This window comes from Acinonyx jubatus, chromosome D4, assembly GCF_027475565.1.
Source record: "Acinonyx jubatus isolate Ajub_Pintada_27869175 chromosome D4, VMU_Ajub_asm_v1.0, whole genome shotgun sequence".
In the NCBI taxonomy this organism is placed as follows: Eukaryota; Metazoa; Chordata; class Mammalia; order Carnivora; family Felidae; genus Acinonyx; species Acinonyx jubatus.
This window is the reverse complement of record NC_069391.1, coordinates 36,174,623-36,202,101: the sequence shown is the minus strand read 5'-3', so window position 1 is coordinate 36,202,101 and position 27,479 is coordinate 36,174,623. Positions and strand designations below refer to the sequence as shown.

At 37.7% G+C, this 27,479-nt stretch overlaps 1 protein-coding gene across 4 annotated transcripts in view; it reads left to right on the top strand.

The window, feature by feature from the left end:
* Positions 1-27,479, top strand: part of RECK (reversion inducing cysteine rich protein with kazal motifs) — an 85,877-nt gene that overhangs the window by 15,202 nt on the left and 43,196 nt on the right. For 2 of the 4 annotated variants that reach the window (XM_053204929.1, XM_027039432.2), the window contains exons 3-10: positions 250-324; positions 1,354-1,390; positions 4,125-4,210; positions 5,623-5,670; positions 18,651-18,684; positions 21,090-21,287; positions 23,157-23,424; positions 25,640-25,819. In XM_053204929.1, the coding sequence (XP_053060904.1) occupies positions 250-324; positions 1,354-1,390; positions 4,125-4,210; positions 5,623-5,670; positions 18,651-18,684; positions 21,090-21,287; positions 23,157-23,424; positions 25,640-25,819 (926 nt within the window). Of the gene's footprint in view, positions 1-249; positions 325-1,353; positions 1,391-4,124; positions 4,211-5,622; positions 5,671-6,895; positions 6,998-11,512; positions 13,261-18,650; positions 18,685-21,089; positions 21,288-23,156; positions 23,425-25,639; positions 25,820-27,479 lie in introns of those variants that run through there. The other 2 variants (XM_027039433.2, XM_053204930.1) reach the window with 2 other exon arrangements.

Below are 27,479 nucleotides of genomic sequence, written 5' to 3'. Positions count from 1 at the left end.
TAGAAAAGGGTCTAGACTTGCATATATGGACTTTCTTGATTATTTGCCAAACTAACCAACCTTTTAAGAGATGTTAGCTCAGCTTAATTTAGATCTTTCAAAAGGTTTTCCATTTATAAAAGGAAGTTGGAAAATATTCTAGACAACTGATAAGTATAGAGGACAATAAATTTTGCCCATTCTTATTTCTTACCAAAAAAAAATGCCACAAAAACCTTTTGTTTTGTTTTGTTTTGTTTTGTCAAATAGATATTCTCCTCAAAAAGTGAATCCCGACTAAAGCATCTGTTACAGCGAGCCCCAGATTATTGCCCTGAAACAATGGTAGGTCTTGTTTAACTTAACTATGGAAGCTTTTGTCTAAGTGAAGCCATCTAATGAGTTAACTCCTTGATTCAGGAAATTTTTCAAAATGGTTTGAGGTTGTGATCAGATTAAAATGTTCGATTTAGCAAGGTACTTTTAAAAGATCATCACACAGATTGCTCGGTAGATATTATCTTTCATCTTTTATCATTTATCCTATAATGTAGGTATAAAAATAATATTAAACGTACATGTATTGCAGTCTTTAAATTTCATTATAAAGTTTATCTGGAATTTTACTCATTATTTTGACAATTTTATGAAAACCATAGTAACTAAATCTTATATTTATTTTGATTTTCAAAAGTTAAATTTGGGGTAAGGAGAAATGTGTGACTTCTCATTATTCCTATCTTCCCATTTTTTGGTGTACTATAGATATATTGGCTTGCCTGTCTGAATCATGTAACTTAACATGTCTCCAGTGCTGGGGCCATTCTCAGTGTTCGGGATATTCATGGGCCAGGCTCAGGAAGTCTGAGCTTACATGAGACAGCCTTTTTAGATACGGTAGCTTGCATTATGTGAGGCGGGAAATGTTGATCAAACAATTCTGACTGACACATTTGCCTTTACTCGCTCTACAGACACTTTGTCTTTTGCTTAGAAACAGTGATTCCAGTAAGCATCCTGAGAACCCAGACTCCTCATTAGTGCTCTTAGATGGGAAGATGGGAAAAGAGCAAGCAATATTTTTGCATCTCAGTTTTATTTTTTCCCCCTGGATAGCTGCTTGATACTCATGTAGCCTTAGAACATTGATTAGAGACAAACATAATCAAATTAGCTGTACATAATTTCTGTATGAATTGTCATATTTAGGAACTGGTTATATAAAAGCCTGAATAGCTGCTTGATACTCATGTAGTCTTAGAACATTGATTAAATAGAGACAAACATAATCAAATTAGCTGTACATAATTTCTGTATGAATTGTCATATTTAGGAACTGGTTATATAAAAGCCTTTTGGTGATTGCAATTTTAGGTTGAAATTTGGAGTTGTATGAATTCATCTTTGCCAGGTAAGCAATAGATAAATAACATTTGGCATTTTATCTTTAAAAACTTATTTTGGGGGCGCCTGGGTGGCGCAGTCGGTTAAGCGTCCGACTTCAGCCAGGTCACGATCTCACGGTCCGTGAGTTCGAGCCCCGCGTCAGGCTCTGGGCTGATGGCTCAGAGCCTGGAGCCTGTTTCCGATTCTGTGTCTCCCTCTCTCTCTGCCCCTCCCTGTTCATGCTCTGTCTCTCTGTGTCCCAAAAATAAATTAAAAAAAACATTGAAAAAAAAAATTAAAAAAAAAACACAACAAAACTTATTTTGTGATTGTAAAATCTGTGTCTTAGTCCTGTAACCTAATGTATCCCCTTGAGTTCCTATCTTCGCTTTTTGGTAGGCACCCAAATTTTCAAATGTATAATTTATTCTCATTCACTCAGTAATTAATTGTGCTCTTGTCTCTACTTCTACCATTCTAGTGAAACTGGTCTTTGCAAGTTCACCGGGATCTCATGGTACCTAAATCTTATGGCCTTTTCTCAGTACTTATCACCTTTGACTGCCTTGCAGCACTGTTGACCATTACCTCCTTGTGACTCTACCTTGGCCTCATGACCTTATCCTCTCTTACCTCCCCTCTCCCCCCATAAGGACTTGGGTCATTCCTTCCCTTTTCCGTCCACACTTACCCTGATAATTGCTTTCCTTCCCAGAACTGTTAACTAATCAGCCCTGGTAAGACAACCTTCAAATCCAAGTTATAGCTCATGACTTCTAGACATGTCTACCTGGATCTCTGCATCCTGGTGACAACTGAAGTGCAAACCTAAAACCAGACTCATAACGGCCTGTCTTGTGAATGACACTAGACTGGAATCCCTCAAGTTACCTTTGATTGCTTTTTCTTTTTAGCTCTATTGACTCTCCCCTGGGAAAATCTTGCATCTGTCCTTTCTACTCCTACCATTATTGTTATGCTCTTGGAGTAGACTGTTGTAACAACCTTGTAGCTGGTATTTCAACATATCATAGCTGTCCTCCCCGGCTCCTTCAAAAAGAAGAAAATCTCCCCAGGGATATCCACTTCCATCAAAATAAAGCTCAGACTCCCTAGCCTGGCATTCACAGTCTTCCAGTTCTGGTTAAAGCCAGTGCCTTAAAAGGAAAAAAGGAAGTGTATTTTATGTATCTCTGAACTCTAAAGGCTTTCACACTGTTTGAAGTTTGTATTTCAAACAAGTTGGACTATTTGCCTTCTTGGAATTGGCCATATCCTTGCTTGTTCTCTCAATTATCCCTCTACCTAATGTTCTGGAATTATTTGTATATAATATATATCTAAGATAGTATACCTCCATATGTAATCTCCATAATTGGATAAATCATATATTTTATCTATTTCATAGCCCATACAATACCTAATGGAGTCCTTTGTACATAATATTATAAATGCTTGTTGGACAATTTAATAGTTTCTAAGAGGCTACCAGGTGTATGGAAGCAGCAATATACTGCAGTAGGGTATAAAAGTTCACAGAATTTATGACCTACCTACGTTGGTTCCATTCAAAATAATGAAAATGTGAGTGATTCTGAAAGTAAGCACCAGAGATTTAGAGGAAACTGTACTAAGCAATGGGGCCAGATGCAAGTCTCTTGCCCTTTGTACCATTAAAACATGTAGGGATACAGAAGCTTACGATACTCAGTATTTCTAGCCAATTTTAAAAATTGGGGTGGTTTATAATTTTCAGAGCTTTGTCCATCTGCAGGCCATTTGTTTACTTTTGTTTTTTAGCAGAATGTTTCTATTTGTTGTGTTAAGTCCTAATTTCATTTGGAGAACTATGTTAGCTATTGCATTGAATTCTTTATACCTTCAATTTAATATATTATTATATTAAATAATAATATAACTTAGATGTGAATTTGCAGACATATGTATTACATGGAAGCAGTGTAAAATATTTCTGAAAATAGATAAGGTGAAATTTGCCACATGCCTATGAGCATATGTCTTTTCTCTTTTCATAATTACTACTTGTGTCTCCTAATTTTATCCTAGGAGTCATTCGTTGACATTTATACTTGCAAAAGTGGATGTAAAAAATTCATTAGAACACTTTTTATAATTGCATCACCTTTCGATATCACAGTAATTTGGTTGGAGAACAGCTGCTGAGTATAAACTGCAACAGAGTAGTCATTTTGCCCCATAATTATGTGTACCCACCAAAGTCCATTCTTACCCACAGAAGATGTATTTTTCTGTTCAATAAGTATCAATTTCTAAACAGCATCATAGGTTTTACACCATTCTAGTTACTTACTATTTTGAGTACAATAATTCTTACGCCCTTTTTGTTTGTTTGCATGTTAAGTTAAATTGGAATCTTTGCCTCTGATTCACAGTCTTTGCCTCTGATTCACTCTCCTTATTTTCCTTAACCTGTGTGTCCTGTAGAGATGCTGTTTACCCAAGAGGGAGAGTGATCTAAAGAGAGTTTAGGGTGGGCAGAGGGAAGAGAGAAAAAAACAGAGCACCTGGTAATTATGCTGTAAGGGCCTCTGAGAAGACTGGCAGCATTGGGAGTAAGCAGGGGAGGAGGGCCTTAATAATTTTGAGGCCTTGTTATCTGAGCTAGTTTTCCTGTAGACACCTGCTTTGACTTTTACTGGTATCCACGAACCAATTGGGCATGCCATTTGTGTTTCTTACTCCTTATGACTGAAACATTTGAACTTTTTGTTTTTAAGGTGTGTTTAAGAAGTCTGATGGCTGGGTTGGCTTAGGCTGCTGTGAACTGGCTATTACCTTGGAGTGTCGACAGGCATGCAAGCAGGTAACATGGCAATCAGGCTCGTGAGCAGCATGGGATACAGTTTGAGTATTAGCTGCGTCTATGTCTTGGACCTTGCCCACCTCATACCTTTGGAGGGGTGACCCATAAAAACTACAAATTTAGCATTTCTTACATAGACCACTGCCTTTTAGACTTGCTGCTTTCTCATTTGTGGCTGCTGCATGTAAGACACTCAACCTTCTCTTATTCTTTCTTAACTTTTCTCTGCCTTGCAAAGAAAGAACATTACAGGAGCCGAGGCCTTTTGTACTTTCCTGTGGTCATGCTTAGTCAGTGCTGAGTGACTCCGAATGGTTGTGTAAATTTAGAGTATGCTTGGATGAGAGCAGATGACACAGCTGGCTTATTTCGCTTTCATCTTCCGTTCTCTCTTTCATCATGGGTTTACCCTGGGCATGTTTTTTTATCCCTTCTCTGCTCCTGAGGTGAGCATGACTCCTACGGTGAACTGTGACTTCTCTTTGATCTGATAGATCTCTGGTCCAATTCAAGTTGAGTTCTTCCTCACTGTGTATATTTTCATAGTGGTTCCTCAGAGTGCTGTGGGAGAACTGGTCTCCTAGCTCCTCATACTCCCAAGCGGTGAGAGTAGATTTAAGTGGGAAATTTAGATGGACCTGAAATCACAGCTGGAGAGCCTTCTCTTACTTTCTTCTTCTAGTGACTGGTTTCTGGACCAGAGTACATGAGACATGGTGTCACCTTTACTTTCATACAGACCACTGTGCTGTTTAGCCTGAGCAACACTCTTTGAGCAGTGTACAGTCTAGTGATCTGCTGCTGTGCTCCAGCCATTGAGGTGAAGCTGAGTTGCAGAGGCTTGAACTGTAGTGGATGGGGGGTGGGAGGGTGCATAAAGAGAATTACATAAAAATTACTTTTGTTAATTGCCTGACAAAGCCTTTTCCTCTTTAGTTGCCCCCTCCATTGCATATGGATCTTTGCTGAGGAAATTGGCTCGTAAGTCAGTAGGAGAATTTAGAATATGAAGGGTTAAAGAAAAAGCAAAATATAAATGCCCTGGCAGAGCTTCACAAGAAAATTTGCTACAGAGTGGATTTCAACTAAGAAAAAAAATTCTCTGATTTACATTTTCTTCAAAGTCATCTAGTTTCTGAAATAACAAAAGGACCCTGTTATTATGTGAGATTAAAGCCATAAAAGAGCAAAGCTTTAGCATATCGGGTAGGTTCTGGGGCTGATGTTTATTTTAAAGAACTTGCATGAAATTTGTTTGTTGTATTTTAGGAACTTTTAAATATTAGAGCATAAGGTTTTTCTTGATGAAATAAAGAATACCAAACCAAGTAACATATATTAATTTGTGTTCTTTTTGTCCTGTGTTGAATAGTGTGTGTAATAAACTAATGGAGAAATTTGTTATCTTTTAGGCATCTTCAAAAAATGATATTTCCAAAGTTTGCAGAAAAGAATATGAGGTATGCATTTAATTTAACAACTTTGGATAGACCAATTCAGATATTATCAGAATTGATAAAAAATCACTTAAATTTTCAAAATGAATTCATTCTTACATAAATTACCTTTTACTTTACAGAAAATATAGCCTTATTGACAAAATGTAGCCTTATCATTTACCTTGTTTAGAAATGTCATGACTTTAATTGACTCGTCAAAATTGAACATTAATTTTAAGGAAATGCCCTGTTAACTATACATGAGTTAAAAATAAAATCTTAAAGTTAAAAAAATATTTTTCAAGAAATGTCTAAATCACATAGACAGAGGCTTTAACCTATATTGTATTCATAACAGCAACTGGTTATACCCAAGTGTAAAATAGTTTTTCTAAAGTTCCATATCCTCTTTTGCCCCCTTTCCTATGCCTTGATCCATGCAGGTATCCATCTTTATTAACTGTCTCTAATTGGAAGAAATAAAATCACACTGCCAGTGTGAGTAGCTTCAAACTTTTGCAGCTCTCGCATTTGGTGGAAAAAAGTAGTAAATTACAAAGGCTGTATTAAATCTGAAGGATTCTTGTCTCCCAATGGTGGTGTTTCAAGCACTGTGGTATGTAGATGGGTCAGTTCCTAGGGAGGAGGTAGAGGAGGTATTTCATGTCATGCAAATATGTACAGAAGATTGTCCCTGATGTGAAAAAGCTCCTCATTGGACTACTTCCTTCAGTTTCTAGAAGTCCATTGTTAAATGTGACATTATTGTTTTACATAGCATAAGACCATGCAGTTAGGATACTTACATGCGTATTCCTCATTCATCATTTTACCTATAAACATTGGGATTCCTATTGCTTTTAATAGTCTGTATTCTCTTGGAGAAGAAAGATAGAACAGGTCTCTTAACAGCTTCTAGATTATAGTTCTTTTTTTTCTTTTCTCAATGCCTATAATTATATCTCTTGATTAATATTTTTAAATTGGAAAAATCTTACCATTTGTCCCTTTGTACTGTTTGCTAAGTTATATCTGTTTCTCTGAAGACAAATTTCCAAATTAATTGCAACTCTCCTCTGTTCTTATGAAAAGGAGCCTTGCTGCAAAGAAATAAAAGAGCTTTCTTTTTTTTCTTATCTCTCTACCTTTAAAATAACTAGTATTAGTTTCTCTTGAACAAAGTGGCTAACTGTGATAATTCCTTCTTTTCTCCCACATGATGTCTGACACTGTCCATCTTCTGTAGCCTGTCCTCCATTATTTTAGTGTGCTTCCTTCTCTTGTCTGGATTTCTGCATTGCCCTAGGAAGTCTGCCAGTATGTGTTGATGAAGGACGGGACAGGAAAGGTAAGAGAGATAAGTTCTGTCCTATGAGAGAAATACTAAGGATAGTTTACTTTTCCAGTCTATCCTCCCTTACTGGCCTAGAATTAAGCAACTATTTTCAAAAAATCTATGCCGAGAGGGTTCTTTTACACAAGTATATATATATAAAATATATATATATACATGTGTAAAATATATATGTAAAACACATATATGTACTATAATATATATAAGAAAAGAAATATATATATGTAATATAAATCCATTAAAAACTGACCCTATAAATTATTAAAGATATGATTCAAGACAATTTGATTTCTTATGTATTACTTAGAAATAAAAGAGAGACAAGAGCACTTTAATGCAGAAGGAGGGTTCTGTATTATAAACCCCAAATAACAGTCACTCTCATGATTATTAAAATCTAGCCTAAAGATAATGACTATTTGTTATAAAGTGAATTGGGTAAGTTTGGTGTAGTGCAGCCTGTTTTAACGGGATTGGTTGTTTATCACCGTAAGATAATTTATAAAATTAGGCTTTTAATATTTTTTCCTTGACACTGGAGTGGTCCTTGGAGTGAACTTCCGGATATGTGAGCTATTCCTTTAGGCTAACAATTTTAGGAGTTAGCATTTACCCTGAAGTAGGTTGTATAGTTTGATTAGAGAGATTCAGAGAATGAGTAATTTTATTTGAGCAGATTTCCTGAGAAATTTACTTATATGCATAAAGTTAAAAAAACTTTAATGCCATTTAAAATTCTGTTTTGTTCCAACCAAGCTAAGATAAACCAGTTAAATGTAAAGCATTGTGATGTCTGATTTTATAGCATCTAGTTTCTTATGCGAAACAACATTTATTGAATACTGAGGGGTAGTGCTATATATTAGAAAGAGCATAAACTTTGGAGTTATACCTAATTCTGAATTCTAGTTAAGCTACTTACTTATTACTAAAGAATTAGATCTAACTGAGTGAAAAATTAAAATATATACTGTCCACACAAATCAGAAAGCAGAGTGAGCACGTTTGGTATATTTTGGTAAAAAGACTGTGGATCAAAAGCATGGTAGCAAAAATGTACATGGCTTGTGCAGGGGACAGAAAGAAAACGGGCCTATTTAGGGCTGTGAATCTGTGCTTGGATAGGCAAAAATCAGACCAGATCCTGGAAAGATGATATTTTAGGGCTCAGGTCATCATGAAGTAGAGGGGGATGATGAAGATTCTGTAATAGGCCAAAGTAACAAGGCCATATTTTAGAAAGCTAAAGCCTTAGTTGTGTGCATGCTAAGATTTAGATCCCCCAGACCCCTCTAACTTAGCTAAAAGTAGATAAGGCACAAAACTAGGATGATAACAGTAGAACCAACTATTCAGGAATAACTAGAGATTTGAAGGCAGGATCCATCAGTAGCATTTGTTATGGTGGGTTGAATAGAGGAGATAATATTCAGGGAAATAGTAAAAAAAAAAAAACAAAACAATTATTTGTGAATTGGGAGGTAGACCCAAAGAAATTGTATGGACAGGCAGCATAGAAGGACAGACTGAAAGAGAGTTTAAGGGTTGTGGGAGATAAAATGTCCTAATTGGAATACTAGAAGAAAAGAGAATATGGGGCAGAGGCAATATTTAATGAAGCCCAACAAATCCCCAGCAGGATTAAAAGGGAAAAAAATGCATATATGACAGACATACCTCATAGCCAAAGATCTTAAACGCAGTCAGAAAAAAAAAAAAAAAAGACTTCGCCTTCAAAGGAGACTAACAGCTGATTTCTCAATAGCAACAGAGGAAGCCAGATGCAGTGGAATGACACCTAAACTGTTCTGAAAGAAAGTAATTAATCAACCTAGAATTCCATATCCAGTAAAAATATTTTTCAAGAAAGAGGGCAAAATGAAGGTCTTTTCAGACAGCAAAACAAAGAATTGCTATTACTGGATCCTTTCTAGAAGTCCTTCTCTAAAGGAAGTTGTAAAATGTCTTTTTTGAGATGCAAAAGATAATGGGAGAATGATGAAAATACAAAGTGGCTAAATTAAAATACAGATTATAAAAAACAATAATAAATGATGTATTCAGTTTTTAAATAAGTAACAAGTAACAGTAACAAGAGCCTATTATGTTGGGAAAGGAGTTTAAAGAAATGGAGGGATATTGAGTGTTAGGTGTTTTTAAATGTAAAAACCCGTATCTCAGAGGTAGTGAATACAGGACTAAAGAGAGGAAGAATGATCATGCCCAAATCAACCATGACGTAACCCTTGAATCTTGAGAGTGAAAAAATCCTCAATAAAAGAGAAAGCGTTCAAAAAAGTAGAGAGCTGCTTTTTGAAAATTATTTTTTTAGGGAACTGCAAGAGAAGGATCCAGAAATCGATTAGGAGGACCCTACCTGTGTTAAATAAGAGTATTGGAATGAGATGTTCCAAGAAAAAGAGAACTAACTTCCTGTCAATGGAAATGTTCAAGCAAAGGCTTACTGGATTCACACACATATCATGGAAGGGATTTCTGCAATGGATGGGAGATTTGGCTAATCTCCCAACTCTGCAGTTCTCTTTCTGACCCAAACCTAAGAAAGAGTACTTCTTTCAGTAATTAAGAGTACTATTTTCAGAATCACACATTTTATTAGAGCCACCAGTATCAACCAGTGGCTTGATAACTCTGACAAAGACATGTTCAAGTGTCATGGGCATGCTTAGTTCTAGGTTTTCCATGCATTTTCACAGGCCTGGGCCTTTGGCTCACCTAGAAGTATTAGGCCACGTGGATTCATAGATGTGTGATACTAGAACCAGGGCTGACATTCAAAATATTCAACAACTGGAATGACCGAGGCACCAACAGAACAGATGCTGGCTGTAACCCATTGGTACAGCCGCACTAGTGCACACTGCCTCATTAGAACCAAATTACAGACTAATTCATGCTTTCTGCGAGATGTGAGACATCTAGTATATTTTTTTTACATAGTCTCTGTCTGCAAGTTGGCTGAAAATATTTTCTTCTAGCCACCAAAATGGTAATTAAAATTTTTTTGTCGTTCATAGTTTCTTTCTTGATTAAGATAAACATTAAGGTGATGTGTGGGTGATGAATTTCCAGAGAGTTGGCAAGGGCTGTAGAGTGATGAGACAAACTTTAGTTTTGGGTTCATAAATCTATTTCATACCTTTATGGCAGGCTTTACTGCCATTCTTTTAACATAATGGTCATAAATATAAATACCTTTCCATTTGCTGCATGAGCCACTGAAATACAGTGATACAAATTTGTCATCAGACTTTCACATTTTTACTTGTTTCTTCCTTTCACAGATCCTTCTTTGTACTTTTCTTTATATTCTTTTTAGAAATATCATTTTCAATTCTCTCCTTTCTTTCTAGCTTTTTTTTTTGTCCATTATTTGATGTTACTTCATTAAGAAGGTGAAAAACTATGAAAGAAAGTAGGAGGTATTTTTGTGAGGACTCACTTTTTTTTTTTAACCTTAAGGCATTTAAGTTTTAAACTAAACAGTTGCTAAACAAAACTAAAATAACGTTCTGTCCTGGGGCTCTGGTTCTGTGAGAATGTGAAGATAAAATTAAGACTCTGAGGAGATATTAAAAAGAGGCTCTAAGAATCACAAAAACAAAGATGGCCAGCCTTGTGAGTTTCAGAGCCATTTCTGTCAGCACCATCCTGTCAACACACAGCTCAGTGTGTAAGAGAAAGGTGCAGATATGTGTTAATTTTTATTTTTTGAATATTCACATGTTCAAAACTAAAAATGGTGTACAATAAAAAGTCTCATTGTAACTTCCTGTACTACAGCCACTCAGTTCCTAAAGTCACTAGAAATATTTGTGCTTATAAAAGTAAATATATATAGTTTTCCTCCATCTCCGTAGCACAAATGATAGTTTGTCACATCCCTGGATGCCAGTGTTTAGTACATATTTATGTTTGCCTACACAGGCTGTACAGTGTATTCTCAGGAAATGTCACAATAAAATATCCTGCTTTAAAGATTTCTATGTATTAATTTTACTTTGTTCCTTTTTCTCTCAAATTAACCTTGATTCTAGATTTACTACCAGAAGCATAAAGGAAAGGGATGAAGAAATAGCCCTAAAAATTTAGAGATAAGGCAGGGATGTCAGGGCCACCAGGATTCTCTGGACAGCTTGAGGCCTGCCACGCCTTATGTGATTGGATCTGTTCTACAGTGCTTTAAGAATAGAGTAGACCATCTTGCATGGCAGACGACAGTCTAGGCTGTTGATAGTCAGCTTTGGGGGATTTAGCAAAAAGAATGTGGTACTTTGCCCCATCAAAGCCTTCAGGACCTAAATGTAAAGCTTCTTTTAGTTAGTTCTAAGGAAACCCCAAGAATTGGCAGAATATAGTAATAGAAGACTGTGAATGGGAGGCTTGTAAATGACGGAGTGCTGTACTGATACCCTGTATCAGAGTCAACATGAGCCGTTACCTGCAGCTGATGAGCTCCAAAAAGAGCGAAACCTATTAGGTCCTGCAGTACTGGCTTAAGATATATAAAACCTTCATTATGTTCCATTTGTATGTGGGGTTTTTTTTGGTCATATTTTGTATTAGAAGGGAATAACTCCTATTCAGTCTCTGTGCTAGAATATTTCCTCTCTTGTCCTTTCTTCTTAGAAGTCACATGAATGAGATCATCCCAAAGGGAAATCGGAGTTTGATTATATTGTGACCTGGTCTAATCTAAATGGCCAGGTTTTTCTCCCTAGGCAATCTCATCTACTTCCATAGTTTTAATTGCCCCAATATGATGACAATTCTAGAATCTTCTTTGCTAACCTCTTTCTCTGAGTTCTTGAATCACTATTGGATATGGATACTTTTGATGTTCAACTCGCATTTCAAATCAGCCAAACTGATTGTTACTCTCCATCCTTCCCTCCACCCCACCCCACTGCTACATAGCACACACGTGCATGTGTGCGCCCATACACACACACACACACACACACACACACACACACACACACATCCAGAACAAAAACTTACCACTTTTTTCTTACATTTCCTGTTTGGTTATTCCAGTATAGTGCTCCCAGACACATAAACTAAAAGCCTAAGAGGTATTGTCTACTCTTTCCTCTTTCTCACCACCTCCCACAAATAATTGGTTATCAAGCCCTGAAGATTTACCTCCAAAATACATCTTAAGTCGGTCTCCTTTCCAGATCCTCGGTTACTGCCTCAGCTCAGGCCCCTATACCACTTTTCTGGACTACAGTAGCTGCCAAACTAGCTTTCCTATCTAATTTCTCCTCTTATTTACTCTCTCCACTTCTCCTAAGATGATCTCTTTAAAGACCAGATATGGTCATGTCACTCCCTTACTTAAAACCCTTCAGTGGCTCACCTATGGGATATAGTTCATGTTCCTCAGCCTGGTAAACTAAGCTTTTCTCCATCTAACTGCTGACTCTTCTCCCTTACACTTCAGTAGTATGCTACTTGTGATTTCCCAGATTGTTACTTGTAGTTGGACAACCTGTTTGTGCTACCTAGGATTCCCTCTCCCTGAATCCATCCTATTACCCCCTCCAGTGGTATGCTGGAGCCAGCTCCTACTAGCTAGGGAAAACTGCTTGTTAAATATTCAGGAATTTTGCCAGCCAGTTTTTAATCCGAAATCAGCCGTGATGGGGCGTATTTTCACCACAAACATCAGTAAATACTACAAATCAGGACTTTCCCTCCACCCCAAGCCCTGCAAAAGTTGGTCCTAGCACACCAGTACTCCCGTCCAACTGGCAACAACCTTTGCCTTAAATTCTGGCTTAGACGGTTCTTTAAAAACCTTCCCTACCCAGCCTTGTTACCTCTACACACATAAAATTGACTGCTACTTCCCCTTTACTTTACATGCTTGATTATAGCATTTGTCACCTTATAGTATAATTCTTTGTTTACAGGTCACTTTTTAATACTCAACACTTGAGTTCCTGGGGCAGAATCCACCTTTCAGTTGTCTTTGCGTCTGTCATTCATTCACTCAACCTTCACTGCACTGGTACACTTAATGTGTCTCAGGCACTGTTCTCAGGGCACAAGGTGAAAGGATTTAGCCACTGTCTGCAAGAAGCTCAGAGCCTAGTCCGTGGGAAGAGACAAATAGGTCATTACAATACAGTGAGACAAGTACATTGCCAAAAGTCTGTACAAGACACATTGGAGCCTGAAGAAAACAAACAGACAATGCCCAGTGTAATGGGAAAGTCTTCACAGAGCAGGTAAGGTTTAAAGGGTGAACAGAAATTTGTTGCCTGCGGATAGGTGCTATACAGTTAGTATTTTTATAGGTAGAATTTTTTAATAGAAATTTTGCCATTCTGGACAGCTGAGTTACACAAGGTTCTTTGTCTCAGAGTAAATAGCAATTTTATGTGGAAACCTTGTATAAATGTCAGTGAGTTAGGCAATCTCTGAATGAGTCCAGAAAACACTGAATACTCTGTCATCGCAATAATGTGAATCAGACCATCCAAAAACTCCATAGCCGAAACAATAACGGTTTATCATTTCTTATGACTCTACAGTCCAGGTAGGCAGTTCTGACCTGGCCAAGCAAGCTTAGCTGATTTGGGCTGGGCTCACTCATGCACCTACAATCAGCTTGCAGGTCAGCGTGAGCCTAGCTGACTTAGGATGCTCTTAGCTAAGTCAGCTCAGCTCTCCTCCATGTGTGTCTTCTAGCCCTCTCAGTCATGTTTCCCGTGGTGATGACAGGAGCCCAAGAGAGGGAGTGGAAAGATGCAAGTGTCTGTGCACGCCTCTGCTTGCTTCAAGCTTGCTACTATCCACTTGACCAAAAAAACCACATGGCTAAGTCCAAAGTTAATGTGAGAGAGAGAGATAGGGGGAAATGTGAAGAACTGGGGCTATCATTACAGTCACTCTACCACAAACACTCTGTGCTGAGTTCTGTTCTAGATCTTGTGTTACACTGCAGATATTACTTGCCCTTGAATTTGCTTCCAGTTGGTTGGATGCTCTGGTGATAATGAGCAAATTTCTTTGAGCGGTCTAGACCTGTTAATCTTATTTTAGTTGTGGGTGTTTGTTTTTATCCAACTCTTAAAATGATATTTACTATTTGGGAGGCTGAAGAAATTGAAGAATCACTTGTTTAGCGATATCCATATCATTGCTATTAAATCCTTTACATAATCTAGTCGCTTAAACTTTTTAACTAAAAAGCCATAGTGTCCACAACAAGGAAAAAACATCTTGTAGAGGTTTAAAAACTTGTTTGTTTTTAAAGGGCAATTATGGAGGGGTGCCTGCCTAGCTCAGTGTGTAGAGCATGCAACCCTTGGTCTTGGGTTGTGAGTTCAAGTCCCACATTGGGCGTAGAGCTTACTTAAAATAAAATAAAGGTCACTTATTTAATATCTCCAACTTAGCATTGATGAGCTAGATTCCTCGTACGAAATGCAAAACTTCAAAGTGGGAGAAATTTCAGTCCATTTATGAAAAAGAAACATTTTATTTTTGAGGCCTTAGGAATAAAGCAGCTCCTTTACTTTTAACTAGTAGCCTTGGGAATAGGGAACATTAAATAACAGGTTATGTGTTTTTTTAATATTTCTTTCTTTTTTTCTTTCTTTCTTTATTTTATATATGAAATTTACTGTCAAATTGGTTTCCATACAACACCCAGTGCTCATCCCAACAGGTGCCCCCCTCAATGCCCATCACCCACTTTCCCCTCCCTCCCAGAGACTCTTAAATAACAGTTTATAAAATGTTCTCTTTTGGGTCTTTGTGCAGAAGTAACTAAAACTTCTAAAGTCAAACTTTCTTTCTTTCTTTTTTTTTTACAAGATTCATGTGGTCAGTGTTTGTTTTGTTTTCATCATCCTCATCATTGGTGAGGATGGGGAGGGAGCTGGGAGAACCAGAAGCAGAAGGGTGGTGGCCAGGGAAAGGATTGAGATGAGTGGGCAAATGGAGAAATGTTAGAAAGGAGTCCCAGAAATGGAAAAGTGTGTGTGGCCGGGACAGAAAATAGATCCACGGACCCAACTTCTGAACAAGTGATTTGACCAGGAAAGTCTACCTCCCAGATGCACCCCGATGGCTCTTCACCTAAAGGAGCGTCAGTGTGGCTTGAAGGATCACATATGGTTCCCTTTACTTGATTTTACTTTGTATTTTAGTTTTTCTGCCGGGTTTGCCCTCTGGGCAACCCAACGCTGGGTGGAAGGGCTTGCTGCAGTTCTCTCAAAACCAGCAAGAGTAGGGCAGAGAACTGGAAGTAGCTACCCGAGGAAAGATTTCATGATCAAGTATCTTTAAGGGAAATAATATTACCCTCAAGAAATGATTGTTTTCCCCGCAGTTTAATGTGTTGATTCTAAAAAAGGAGACTGTTGAAAAGATATTATTCTGTGGACATAAATGCAACCTTGCATTGGCCTCACTCAAAAAAAGAATCCAGTCTTCTTACGGTATAGTGTCATGAGAGAGCAGTCTGGGTTGTAGCCCTGGCTCTGCCCTTTGTTTGCTGTGTACATCTGTCTCCAGCTGGATAGTGAAGGCTTTTGGATTTGCAGATCTCTTGGGATCCGCCTGTGTTCTTGGGTCTCTGAGGTGTGGTAGATCTTCATCTTGGTAACACTGTAATTTTTATCTATTCTAGAGTAAGATGAACAGAGCGGGGGAGCTGATCTGTGGAGGCACAGTGGGTATAGTATTGGTGGCAAAAGGTCAGAAGAGGCTCCATACTTTAGTATAAAGCCTCAGTTACCTCCTTTGCCACCAGATGGCGACCAGACATTTCCAGGAGTTAAGAAATGTCTTAAGAGATGAAGAAATTATAAGTTAATGGTGTAACTCATTATGTGTGTCTTAAGACCTGTCAAACTAATCAGCAATAGTTTAAGCAGTGAAAAGGTAGAGTTGCTTATAGTTCATATAATAGATATAGTTAGCTAAGGTATCCTAAGGTTAGGAATCCTTTATTAAAGAGAGGGATATGATCAGAGTTTGAAATCATGAGTATGAAGTAAGCAACAGAGAATTGATGAATTCTTCAAAAACTGGTATATTTAAATGAAGGACCATTCTTTAAAACCTTAAAATTAATAAAGATAAAAATAGAGATGTAAAAATGGTATCAATACCAAAGGTACTGCCATGTTGAAATATGAATGTTTTTAGTTTGGTAAATTAAGGTAAATCTATCCTTGAAAGGTCTATCAATGAACATTAAGAGAAATGAGAGGTGCTTAGGGAACATTTCTGAAGTCTGGTTGTGCCATGGAGGGAGACAGTTGTGCCCTCCTACATCAGGGGTTGGCAAACTTTTTCTGTAAAGGGTCAGATCTCAAATATTTCAGGCTTGCAGTTTGTATGGCCTCTGTCTGTTCAACTCTACCATTGTAGTATCAAGTAGCCATATACAGTATGTAAACAAATGGGTGTGACTGTTCCAATAAAACTTCATTTACAAAAGTAGGCAGCAGGCAAGATTTGGCCTGTGTGCCATAGTCTGCCAACCCATTTGTGGGTAAAAGCTAGAGTTCTCCTTTTTAGGCCTCCATCACTGGCTTTGGTCAAATAAGGGGTTGAATTAGGTGATCGCTGACATTTTTCAGGTTTTGTGTCCTTCCTTTAGTATCTCTCTAAAGTGAAGTGATCTACACGTCAACTCAGAGTGATATTTCTTTTATTTGGAAGGTCAAATTTCCAAAATTCCAGCTTGAACAAATTTGGAAGTCTTTAGAACAGGGTGTCCGAACCTTGGCACTATTGATATTTTGGGCTGTTGTTTGTTATTGTTGTCAGGGAGCTGCCATGCGCACTGTAGGATGTTTACAGCATCTCTGGACTCCTCTACCCATTAGATCCCAATAGCACACGCTGCTCCTCCAGTTATGACAACGAAAAATGTCTCCAGATATTGCCAAATGTCCCCTGGGAAGCAAATCACCCTTAGTTGAGAACCACTGCTCTGGAGACTTGTATGAGTAATTGGAAGAATATCAAAACTGGAGATCAGGCCATGCGACTCAGGATGGCCACCAAGATAATAAACGTACTCCTTCAAGTACAAGGTCAAAACAGCCAAGCCCAAAAGAACAACCAGTTTATTAGAAAAAGAAAGACAATGAGAATCAAAGGGGGCTGGAAAGTCAGTAGCAGATTGCTTTTTAATATTGATTTAGATCATTTTATGGAAAGTGTTCCTAAAACCACGACCAAAATAGATGGCTATCTGTAACAGGTAGTTGAAAAGTCAAACAAAGAAAAATAGATGAAGAGAGATCTAGAAATGAGTATTAAAGAACACCAAGAATGTTTATCTTCACCCCTCATATTGCTTGATGAGAGCCCTAGCAGAAAGAAGTCATACTGATCCAATTCATTAGCCCTTATCTGTGAGGCCTGGGTTTTTGTTTTGTTTTTGTTTTAAATGGATAGAGTATGGTTTATTTCTACAGTAGAATATTATTTAGTGGAGAAAATGAATGTAGTACAGCTTCACACAACTACATAGATGGATCCTTGAAGGTAGATTTTAAATGTCAGTAAAGCTGGTCCTTTTAAAAGTCCAGATCACATAGCCGGCTTATGATTTAGCTACAACTAAAAGCCAAAGTCATCTCTATTCAACTGTAAGAGCACTTGATTTCCATCTACCTTTTATTTATGCCTATATTATTTCTTTTAGGAATTCATTCTTTTACTTGTAAGAGATATTAATCATAGCCCGTAGGCTCTAAATATCCAAATGGCTTTGAACAAGGAGTTTTTTGTTTTCGTCTTGTTTTACCTCTTATTTTCCTTATGGTGACTTTAACATAGTGTGATATTTTCTGAACAGTGATCTAAGAACTCTAGAAATACTAATTCTATTCTCATTATCTGCTTTTGACTTGCTCTGTAACCTGGGGCAGTTTCCCCTCTGATGAGGAAACGGTTTGTTCATCTTTAAAATGGTAGAGAGATACCCCAACATCCCAGGGTGACTATGTAAGAATCATCTTTTTATTTTTTATTTTAATTCTAGTAAAATTAACAAACAGTGTTAATATTAGTTTCAGGAGTACAATATAGTGATTCAATAATTACATAAGAATAATCTTGGAAGCCTTAATATGTAGATTTCTGTGGTTCATTCCCAGATTCTGATTCTGTAAGTGTAGAGTAAGGCCTAGGAAGCCCAGGTGATTCTAGTGCATGGCCATGTTTGAGAACAATTAGGGATGCTCTCTAAGCACGTTTCAACTCTAAAATGCAGCAGTTACATGAAATCTCTGTTTCCCTAAATACCTTTTATTATATTATCTTCTGGGAGCCCTTTTATATACTGCAAGAGATAATTGAGATTAATACATTGTAGGTTACCCCCACATACACAGGTACAGCTTTACATAAACATGGTTTGCTATAACATGATCAGCTTATGGCTCAGGATGAGGATCTTGACACCCAGTATGTGTTAGATGGTGGTTTCTTTTTTCACCAGGATGCCATCTCAGTTTCTTCATCCTCAGCTTTGGATTTGGAGAAGAATTAAATAGTTTGATATTCTGATTTCCATGTAACCATAAAGTGGAATAAAATTAGAAATTCTGCATGGTGGTTAATTTGTTTGTTTTTCTTTAATTTGCAGAATGCTCTTTTCAGTTGCATTAGCAGAAATGAAAGTAAGTATTTTGTCAATGGTTATATGAGCAGTCCAAGGAGCAAAACACAGTTTACAGAATACGATTTAGCTGTTATAAATATTGCCAAGACCTGGCATTATGATGTGGGCTGTTAGTAAGCTGCCTAAAAGCCCATCAGGGTTCTCATAGGCTCTTTCCTCTAGGGTATCCAGGCCATTCATGAATTATGACAATTGCCATGTCTTAAGTGCAGATTTACAAAGCAGATACTGCTGTTAGATGGGAATATCATGCTCTCCTTGAATAAATAGGATTACTTACAGAAATTAAGCATTCCCAGGTCATACAATGTACCACTTGCTGAAGGCTTCCTCTCAGTTCACTCAGCAGATGTTTACTGACTGCTTGCTCTGTGCAGACATACATGCACGTGAGGACACAATCTGTGCACAAAAAAACTCTAGAACATGGAGGATATGGGATAGTGGCACTGATAAAATTGCTGCATGAGTTTAGAGGAAGGAGGGATCACATCCTGCCGGGGTTTTAAAAAAATTTTTTTTTATGTTTATTTACCTTTGAGACAGAGTGCCAGCGGGGGTAGGGTAGAGAGAGGGGGGGACACAATCCGAAGCAGGCTCCAGGCTCTGAGCTGTCAGCACAGAGCCCGACGCGGGGCTCAAACGAGCCGAGCCATGAGATCATGACCCGAGCCGAAATCAGCCGCCCAACCGACTGAGCCACCCAGGCACCCCCTGCCAGGGTTTTAGAGGTGGCTTCATGGAGTTGGTAGCTGAGCTGGGCCTTGAAGGATGGACAAGATATGAACAGTGCAGATGGGAAGAAGGGCATCACAGGTAAAGGGAGTAGTGAGAGCAGTTACAGCTGGGAAAACACAGCTGAGGAACAGAAGAGTTGTTTGGATTAGTTTGGCAGTTTGGTTTATCAAAGTATAATAAGAAACGTTAGCTGGCTGCACTTTGTCTTCTAACCCTCGCAAACTAGGGCTTAATTCACAGTTTCCCAGATAGTGTCGCACATAATCTTTGTCCTCCCACACTAGTGAGGAAGCCAGCCTCATGGAGGAATCAGAAGATGGGCATCCTTGGCTTATTCTCACTTATCTCTTCTGTCCTCAGTATTCCCCCATCCCTCAGTTTATCCTCACTAAGGTTAACAGTGATAAATGTAGCCATTAATTATTCTTTGTGTTGAAATCGAACAGTTCAGCAGTGAGCACAGTAAGTAGTAATTACAAGTTAAAAACAGGTGGCACAGTAATTATGAAACTGTTTCCTGGTGCAGGAAACCAAGGCCTATCCTGCCATCAGTTCAGTCCTAGTTTAATTTGCGTATAGTTTTATCATTGTCATTATTTCTGGAAGTTGCTTGGATTCCCTGCTCATTCCCTGGTCTGTGGAATTCACCAGAAACCTGATTCTCGTTCCTCCACGACCTCTAATAATTATCAGAGATTTCCTACCTTCCTTTCTCTTACCTGTTTTCCTGCCATATCTCCATCTTGGTTCCCTTAAGCCCTCCACAGACCCCCTAACCTCTCCTGTGAGGGTCTTTTTTTCTTCTCCAGTTTAAATCCCACATCTGTACCCCTAGCCACGCATCCAGCTCTCCCCAGATACCTGAGATGGTTCCTCCTTGATTTCTAAAAATACATAAATCCATAAATGTATTTCAAATGTGGGGTTTACTTTTCAGTATTAAAGCAGCTCACATCAGTTGTGAGGTAAAGACTGTTTCAACTTAGGCATGTCCTTGGAGATGTTCAAATGGAACAGAACTTTTGAGATTTCTTTCAAGATATACAGTTATATAACTGTCAAATTTATGAAATGAGCCTGATATCTCTTAGTTTTTACTCGTCCTATTTTATAACCCCCCCCCCCCGGAGGGGTCTTGTTTTATTTTGGCTTTGTTTGCCTTGCTTTGTTTATAAATCTCCACAAGTCTAACATGAAAAGAAATTGTGCCCGCGGTTCTCAGCATGGGCAGTATTAGCATTTTTGGAGACAGTTTTGGCGCTGTGAGAATGCCCTGTACATTGCAGAGTAAACAGCCCTGGTCCCCATGCACTAAATATTAGCAGTAGCTCCCCAAGTCATCATGAAAGCCAAAAATACTTCCATGTGTCTCCATAGTCTCCCACAGGGGTGTGCTGCTCCTGCCGAGACTCACTGGACTATATAGATTCTAAGTTGACAAATAAGACTTCCTTGTACCAGTGAGCACCTGAATGTCCTATTCCGAAATGTCTTATTTGGAGTATACTATTCTGAAAGTAGTGCTGATTTAAAGGAATTGTCTTCTGTGGCATGGTTTTATTCTCCAATTCAAAAAGTTGCAAATTGTTCTATCAATATTATGATGCTTTATTGTTACCAAATAGCTGTTTCCATTCCAAAAACCTCTCCTTTTTTCCCCCTCAGTGGGCTCAGTTTGTTGCAGTTATGCAGGCCATCACACAAACTGCCGAGAATACTGTCAAGCCATCTTTCGAACAGACTCTTCTCCTGGCCCATCTCAGATCAAAGCAGTGGAAAACTATTGTGCCTCTATTAGTCCACAGTTAATACACTGTGTGAACAATTACACCCAATCTTATCCAATGAGGAACCCAACAGATAGTAAGTAAAATTGATATATTTCTCTTGTTTCAATCTTTGGTAAAATAATTTGTAAAAAGGAAGTAAATTCTTGTAGATATCTGTAGTCTCGGTCATTTGGGAAACACCAGACTTCCTTTGGTGTTTAGATTTGGCAGATTGGATATTATGGTCACAGCTGAAAGGTACCAAGAAAGATAGAGCTGTCAACGGTATGAGGAAGCAAGCACTCTTTGTTTCTGAGGATGGGAGAATTCATTGGTATGGATATTTTGATAGGAAATTGAGAATTTCAAATGACCATACCTTTTAATCTAGGAATCCCATTTCTTAGAATTTCTCCTTCAAGAAAACTCATAAATTTGCAAAAATATATCTACGCACATGAAAGATGTTTGCTACAACACTGATGGTAATGGAGAAAAATTAGAAATAACTCAAATACCCATCAATAGGGTATTGATTAAAATTGATGAAATAAATTATATATCTGTATAATAAAAATACTATGTAATCCAAATAAAGAAAAAAGTATGTTTATATAGAAAGTCCAAGACATAATAAAAAAAAGCAAGTTGTAGAACTAACTGTATAATATGGTTAGTTATATACCTATTCTACATTATGTGTTTTTGTGATGCTTGAATTTTTATGGTGAGCAGTTATTACTTTTATAATAAAAGCATCATAAAAATGAGAAGAAATCCTGATACTTTTGAAAATCAGGGCCTCCTAATGAACCTGCACCTTACGGGTCTTCAAAGTCTCAGCTTTGTACATCCTATAATCCATGTTCTTTGTTTAGAGATGAACAAACTTTAAACAATTGACTAATTAACCAAACTGACAAAAGACAAGATTTATAAGCTGGATGCCAGTGTTTTGATTTATACTGGGATACTGAAAGACTTGTTTTTGTAAACTCAGAAGCAGTGCTATGTGCCCTGTAAGTCCAGCATCTAAAGGAGAGCTCTAAAGCTTATGACGTACTGTGGTGTGGCTGCATGGTGAATATCAGAGGATGAAGCATTTGCCACAAATGATCTTCATTCATTTTAAAGGCAGAGTTATAGAAATTGACATTTAGGCTATACAGAGGTGCTGCTGGAGCTAAGGTGGTAGCAGCTCAAAGTATAAATAAACAAACAAAAACAAAAACCAGCAAGATGTTTTAAGGGTAGAAGAACAACCATCTCAAATGTCTATACTGATACATAGGAAATCTGGAAAAGAAAGCTGTCCTGAATACGTTTCTTAAAAAGTCAAAGACACCTGAGAAAACTACTTCAAAGAACCCCTTCTGAAATCTGTAATCTGATTGGAAGTGCTTTTATTTTCTGATTCTTTGTAGAAAATTAAAAGCAGAAGGAAACTGACATTTTGTCACAGTTTGCTATTGTATTATTTAAATTACAACTTAGATTGATTAACTTGTATAGATATATAAGAGCTTTATATCCCAGAATGTCATGAAATATGGTGTTTGTGGTTTTTGCTATTGAAATTATTCCTCTCTCACTCTGCCAAGAACGTAATCCCTTTTAGGCAGTTGTTTCTAGGATGAAATAATTCCAGTTTAATGTATAGTACCTTTTCCAAGAACTTAAGATACTTTACATGTAAGGGCTTCTCAGGTGGAAGACGAGTGACCTTTCATTTATGTAGAATTGATGCCAAAGGTCCCATGACTGGGACAGTGGTGAATTCTGGAAATAGTTACCTATTTGTATCTGCAAAGTAATGGAGAGAAAATTTGGTAGGCCCTGTGTACTGCAGATATTGACATGTGATTGAGTGGTATTGTTTCCAGTACACCACCTTGTTCTTCTGTTCTGAGCAGTGTGTGACATAAAATCAGCTAATTAAGCCACATGTATCCTGAAAACGTAGGTTTATATTGCTGTGACAGAGCTGAAGACCATGCTTGCCAAAATGCCTGCAAGAGAATTCTGATGTCTAAGAAAACAGAAATGGAGATTGTTGATGGCCTCATCGAGGGTTGTAAAACTCAGCCTTTGCCTCAGGATCCTCTTTGGCAGTGTTTTCTTGAAAGCTCACAATCTGTTCACCCTGGAGTCACTCTACATCCTCCTCCCTCTACGGGCCTTGATGGGGCTAAATTGCATTGTTGTTCTAAAGCAAACACTTCAACATGTAGGTCAGTATCTCATTTTCCTTTATTAAAACCAGTAGAAAATAGCATTTTAATTCGTGATTTTAAGTGCTAGCAAATGTATGTTATATTCTCGCAGGAGTTGAGAAGATATAAACTCTTTCATCAGGAGTTGAGAAGATATAAACTCAGGAATTGAGAAGATACAAACTCTTTCATCTAGCAAATATTTATTGAGTGTTGTTTATAGAAAACATCGTTTTTGAACATCAAGTGCTAAAAGAACTGTGTTTGGGGGTATAGAGGATTAGCATTGGCAGGATAATAAATATTTAAAGATGGTGCAATTTGGATTCTACCCTCAAGGCTATCATTAAGTAAGCTTACAGTTTAGAAGATGTTTTGATCTGACGTCTAAGGCATATTTCTCTTTGTTAAATTATGAAACTTTGAACATTAACCAACCTTTTGCATATATTGGTGAATGATCTGGATTGGCACTCATACACAAAGGTAGATAGCAGTGTATTAGCATTCATTTGGATGATACACTTAGGGATAAAAAATTAACACAAATATAAGATGGAAGAAACAATCTAGAGACAACAATAAATGGAGATTACTAAGGTCGTGGTAGAACACCGGTGAAATAGAAGTTTGCTTTATTAGGGAGATTTTAGGTGAAAAAGAAGTATATATTACTAGAACATCCTGAAATTAATATCATCTACCAGGAATGAAACAGTCTTTTCTGTGGTTTCTAAATGGAATGGACCTTTAGCAAAAATTGTGCCTAGAGTAGCTCATCAAACTTTACCAAAGATATTTAAAAAAACTGGAAAATATCCAAAGAAAATTAACAGAAGATCTTAAAGAGAAGTTAATTTGGTCCTGTAATTAAGGAAATTGGATTGCATTAATAAATATATTTATGAGAGGGATGCTGAGTAATTCTTTGAATGTCTTTAAAAGAGTTTATGCCCTAAAGCCATTGGAGATTGGAATCTCTGTGTTATCCTAGAAGAACTTCACTGAAAAACGCTTTGCCCTGCCTTACCTTGATGTAAGGTTTTGTGGTTTATTTCCATCTTATTTCCTCTTCATGAAACATTATGATTGTATCACCTTATGATGTCAGTTTATGACATCTTATGGTGTCAGTTTGTGTAATTCTTGCTTATATATAGAAAACTAATTCTGCGATGTTATTGAACAGTCTGTCCAAGGTCATAGAGAAAGTTAAGGGCTAGAGAAAGGACTGGTTCCCAGCTCAAAGTACCTAATATAACTTGATCCCACCTTCTTTATCTCTATGATGTATAAGCTCCATTGAGAGCAGGGACCCGTCTCTCTTATTTACCACTGAATATCCAGTGCCTTGAACAGGGTCTAACACAAAATAGGCACTCAGTAAAAATCAGTAGAATGAATGAACAAACTTATAAAAGTAAAGACATCCTCCTCAAAGGTTTAATAATGAGAGTCAAATAAAATGTGGTAGGAGTGGAGAATTTTTACTTATGACTTTGTATTTTGGTAGTATTAAATTTTATGTTATGTTTTTTTACATTTTTATTACATTTATAAATTTTAAAAATTAAACTAATTTGAAGGCACTTGAGAAATGGTACTGATATTATTTTAGTTATATGCATGTAGTCAAGTTGCTTTGTAATCATCAAGTACTACAAATAAGATTGTCATGTATTAACTACTATAGTATATAGAAGCTTTGGAATTCATAAGCCTTTACATGTAGACTATCTGGGTATATCTTAAGGAAGATAAATGACTTTGGGATAATTTTTCAGGGAGAAACTAGTGAACCCTAAGTCTGTAAAGCTTCTTAGGTCTGAGGACCTTGTCACAGTTTTACTACACAGTTTTAGTTTATTTATAGGAAGTAAATAAATATAAATGTAGGGGAATCTATCTTTGTGGAGGAAAAACTGTATGCCTTATCTTACGTGAAAGGTAAAAGAGGGATCAGAAATGGAAGAGATAATTGTGCCAAGAATAAAGATGTACAAATATAATTAAACATTACCTTTAGCACTGAGCTGTGTAGCAACCATGGCATAAAGGAAAGAGATGGGTAATAAAAGAAGGCTAACATTTTCATGGAAAAGTTCTGCTTATGGCTCTAAATTCTAGGGGATAAATTTTAGTCTTTTGGTTTTTGTACATTTTTCTTGTTCATATTCTAAACTATGTATTCACTTGGCTCACCTGTGTTTCCATATTTGTGCCTTTGTTTTAGGGACCTGTGCACTAAACTTTATAGCATGAGCTGGGGCAATACACAGAGTTGGCAAGAGTTTGATCGCTTTTGTGAATACAATCCAGTGGAAGTGTCCATGTTGACCTGTTTAGCAGATGTCCGGGAACCTTGCCAGTTGGGCTGTAGAAATCTTACTTACTGTACTAATTTTAACAACAGGTAGGAGCAAATTACTATACATGGAATAGAAGTATTTTATCATTAATTATCTTGTTTTTAAGTAATTGAAAAGACCACTTTACTCTCATTTTTACTCGGATGCTAAGTTAAAAGGAAGTAGCATTTCTTTATTTCATCTTTAAATGCTATATAACCCGGGGCGCCTGGGTGGCGCAGTCGGTTAAGCGTCCGACTTCAGCCAGGTCACGATCTCGCGGTCCGTGAGTTCGAGCCCCGCGTCAGGCTCTGGGCTGATGGCTCAGAGCCTGGAGCCTGTTTCCGATTCTGTGTCTCCCTCTCTCTCTGCCCCTCCCCCGTTCATGCTCTGTCTCTCTCTGTCCCAAAAATAAATAAATGTTGAAAAAAAAAACTTTATAAATGCTATATAACCCATCTGATACATCACCTGTAAGAAAGGAAGAACTTCAAGACTAGACTAGACTAGAGATACTTAAAGCATCTAGAGTTCAAAGAATCTTCTCTGCCTTCAGTCTACCAATCTTACCCACTCCCTTCTACTACAAAACCAGTAGAAGCAATTTATTGCAGAATAAATCACTGTGAACAATTTGGCCATCCAAATGCCCTCTTGTGAACAGTTTACTTTGAAGGACCTCCAGGGTGGTTGGTCTCACTCAGTGAATTCCCTATTTCATGCAAAAATGTTTTCTTACCTACTTATATTTTCTTGGGTATCAAGTATGGTCAGAAAAACAAGGGCCCAAAACTGAATGGCTGAACAAGCAGTGAAGAAAACAAAAAGGCATCCAAAAGCCTAGAGAACACCATATCAGAGAAGCCAGAGAGAGTTTCTAAACAAGAGGGGGCTGGTTCTGTGAGCTGCAGCCTGGAGATGAGGAGGGCAAAGAGGAAAAAGTCAATCATTTGGGCCAGAAGAAGGTTCAAACTAACACAAATCCCATTCTTTTAAAAGTATTCAGAATATTATTTTGAATAAGAAAATTGAGATATCTTTACAGCCGGTAATAGAGTGTTAGCCAATAAGGACTTGGCTTAGAGATTGAGGAAATTTGAAATCTATGAAATGTTTAAATTTAAACTTAGACACATAGTTCTAGCTTGTGGGGATGGTGGAATAGTTTGTATCAGACTAATACTTCTACAAGTACCAATTGTGAGCTCTGTACAAAATATTAAAAAACTATTGTTTCGAAGTCATTAGAGAAGGACCAAAAGCAGGAGGGGTAGAAACCACACTGCATGAGAGCCACATATCCAGTTTTCCCTTCATGGGCACTCTCTGTCTCCTTGCCTGGCATAAAGAGTTCATGCAAAAAGCAGCAGTCTTGGGCAGAGGAGTTGGAGATCAGAGCTTGGGACTGCTGGGAGTAGAAAACCCCAGAAAGGTGGGAACCACAAAAGGAAATGCCCCAAAATCTCCAAACAAACTCTCCTTAAATCCTTGAATTTAACAAAGTCACAGGATACAAGGTTAACATACAAAAGCCAATTATAGGGGCGCTTGGTGGCTCAGTCGGTTGAATGTCCGACTTCACCTCAGGTCATGATCTCGCAGTTTGTGGGTTCCAGCCCTGTGTCAGGCTCTGTGCTGACAGCGCGGAGCCTGGAGCCTGCTGCAGATCCTCTGTCCCCCTGTCTCCTTGCCCCTCCCCTACTCACTCTCTCTCAAAAATAAACA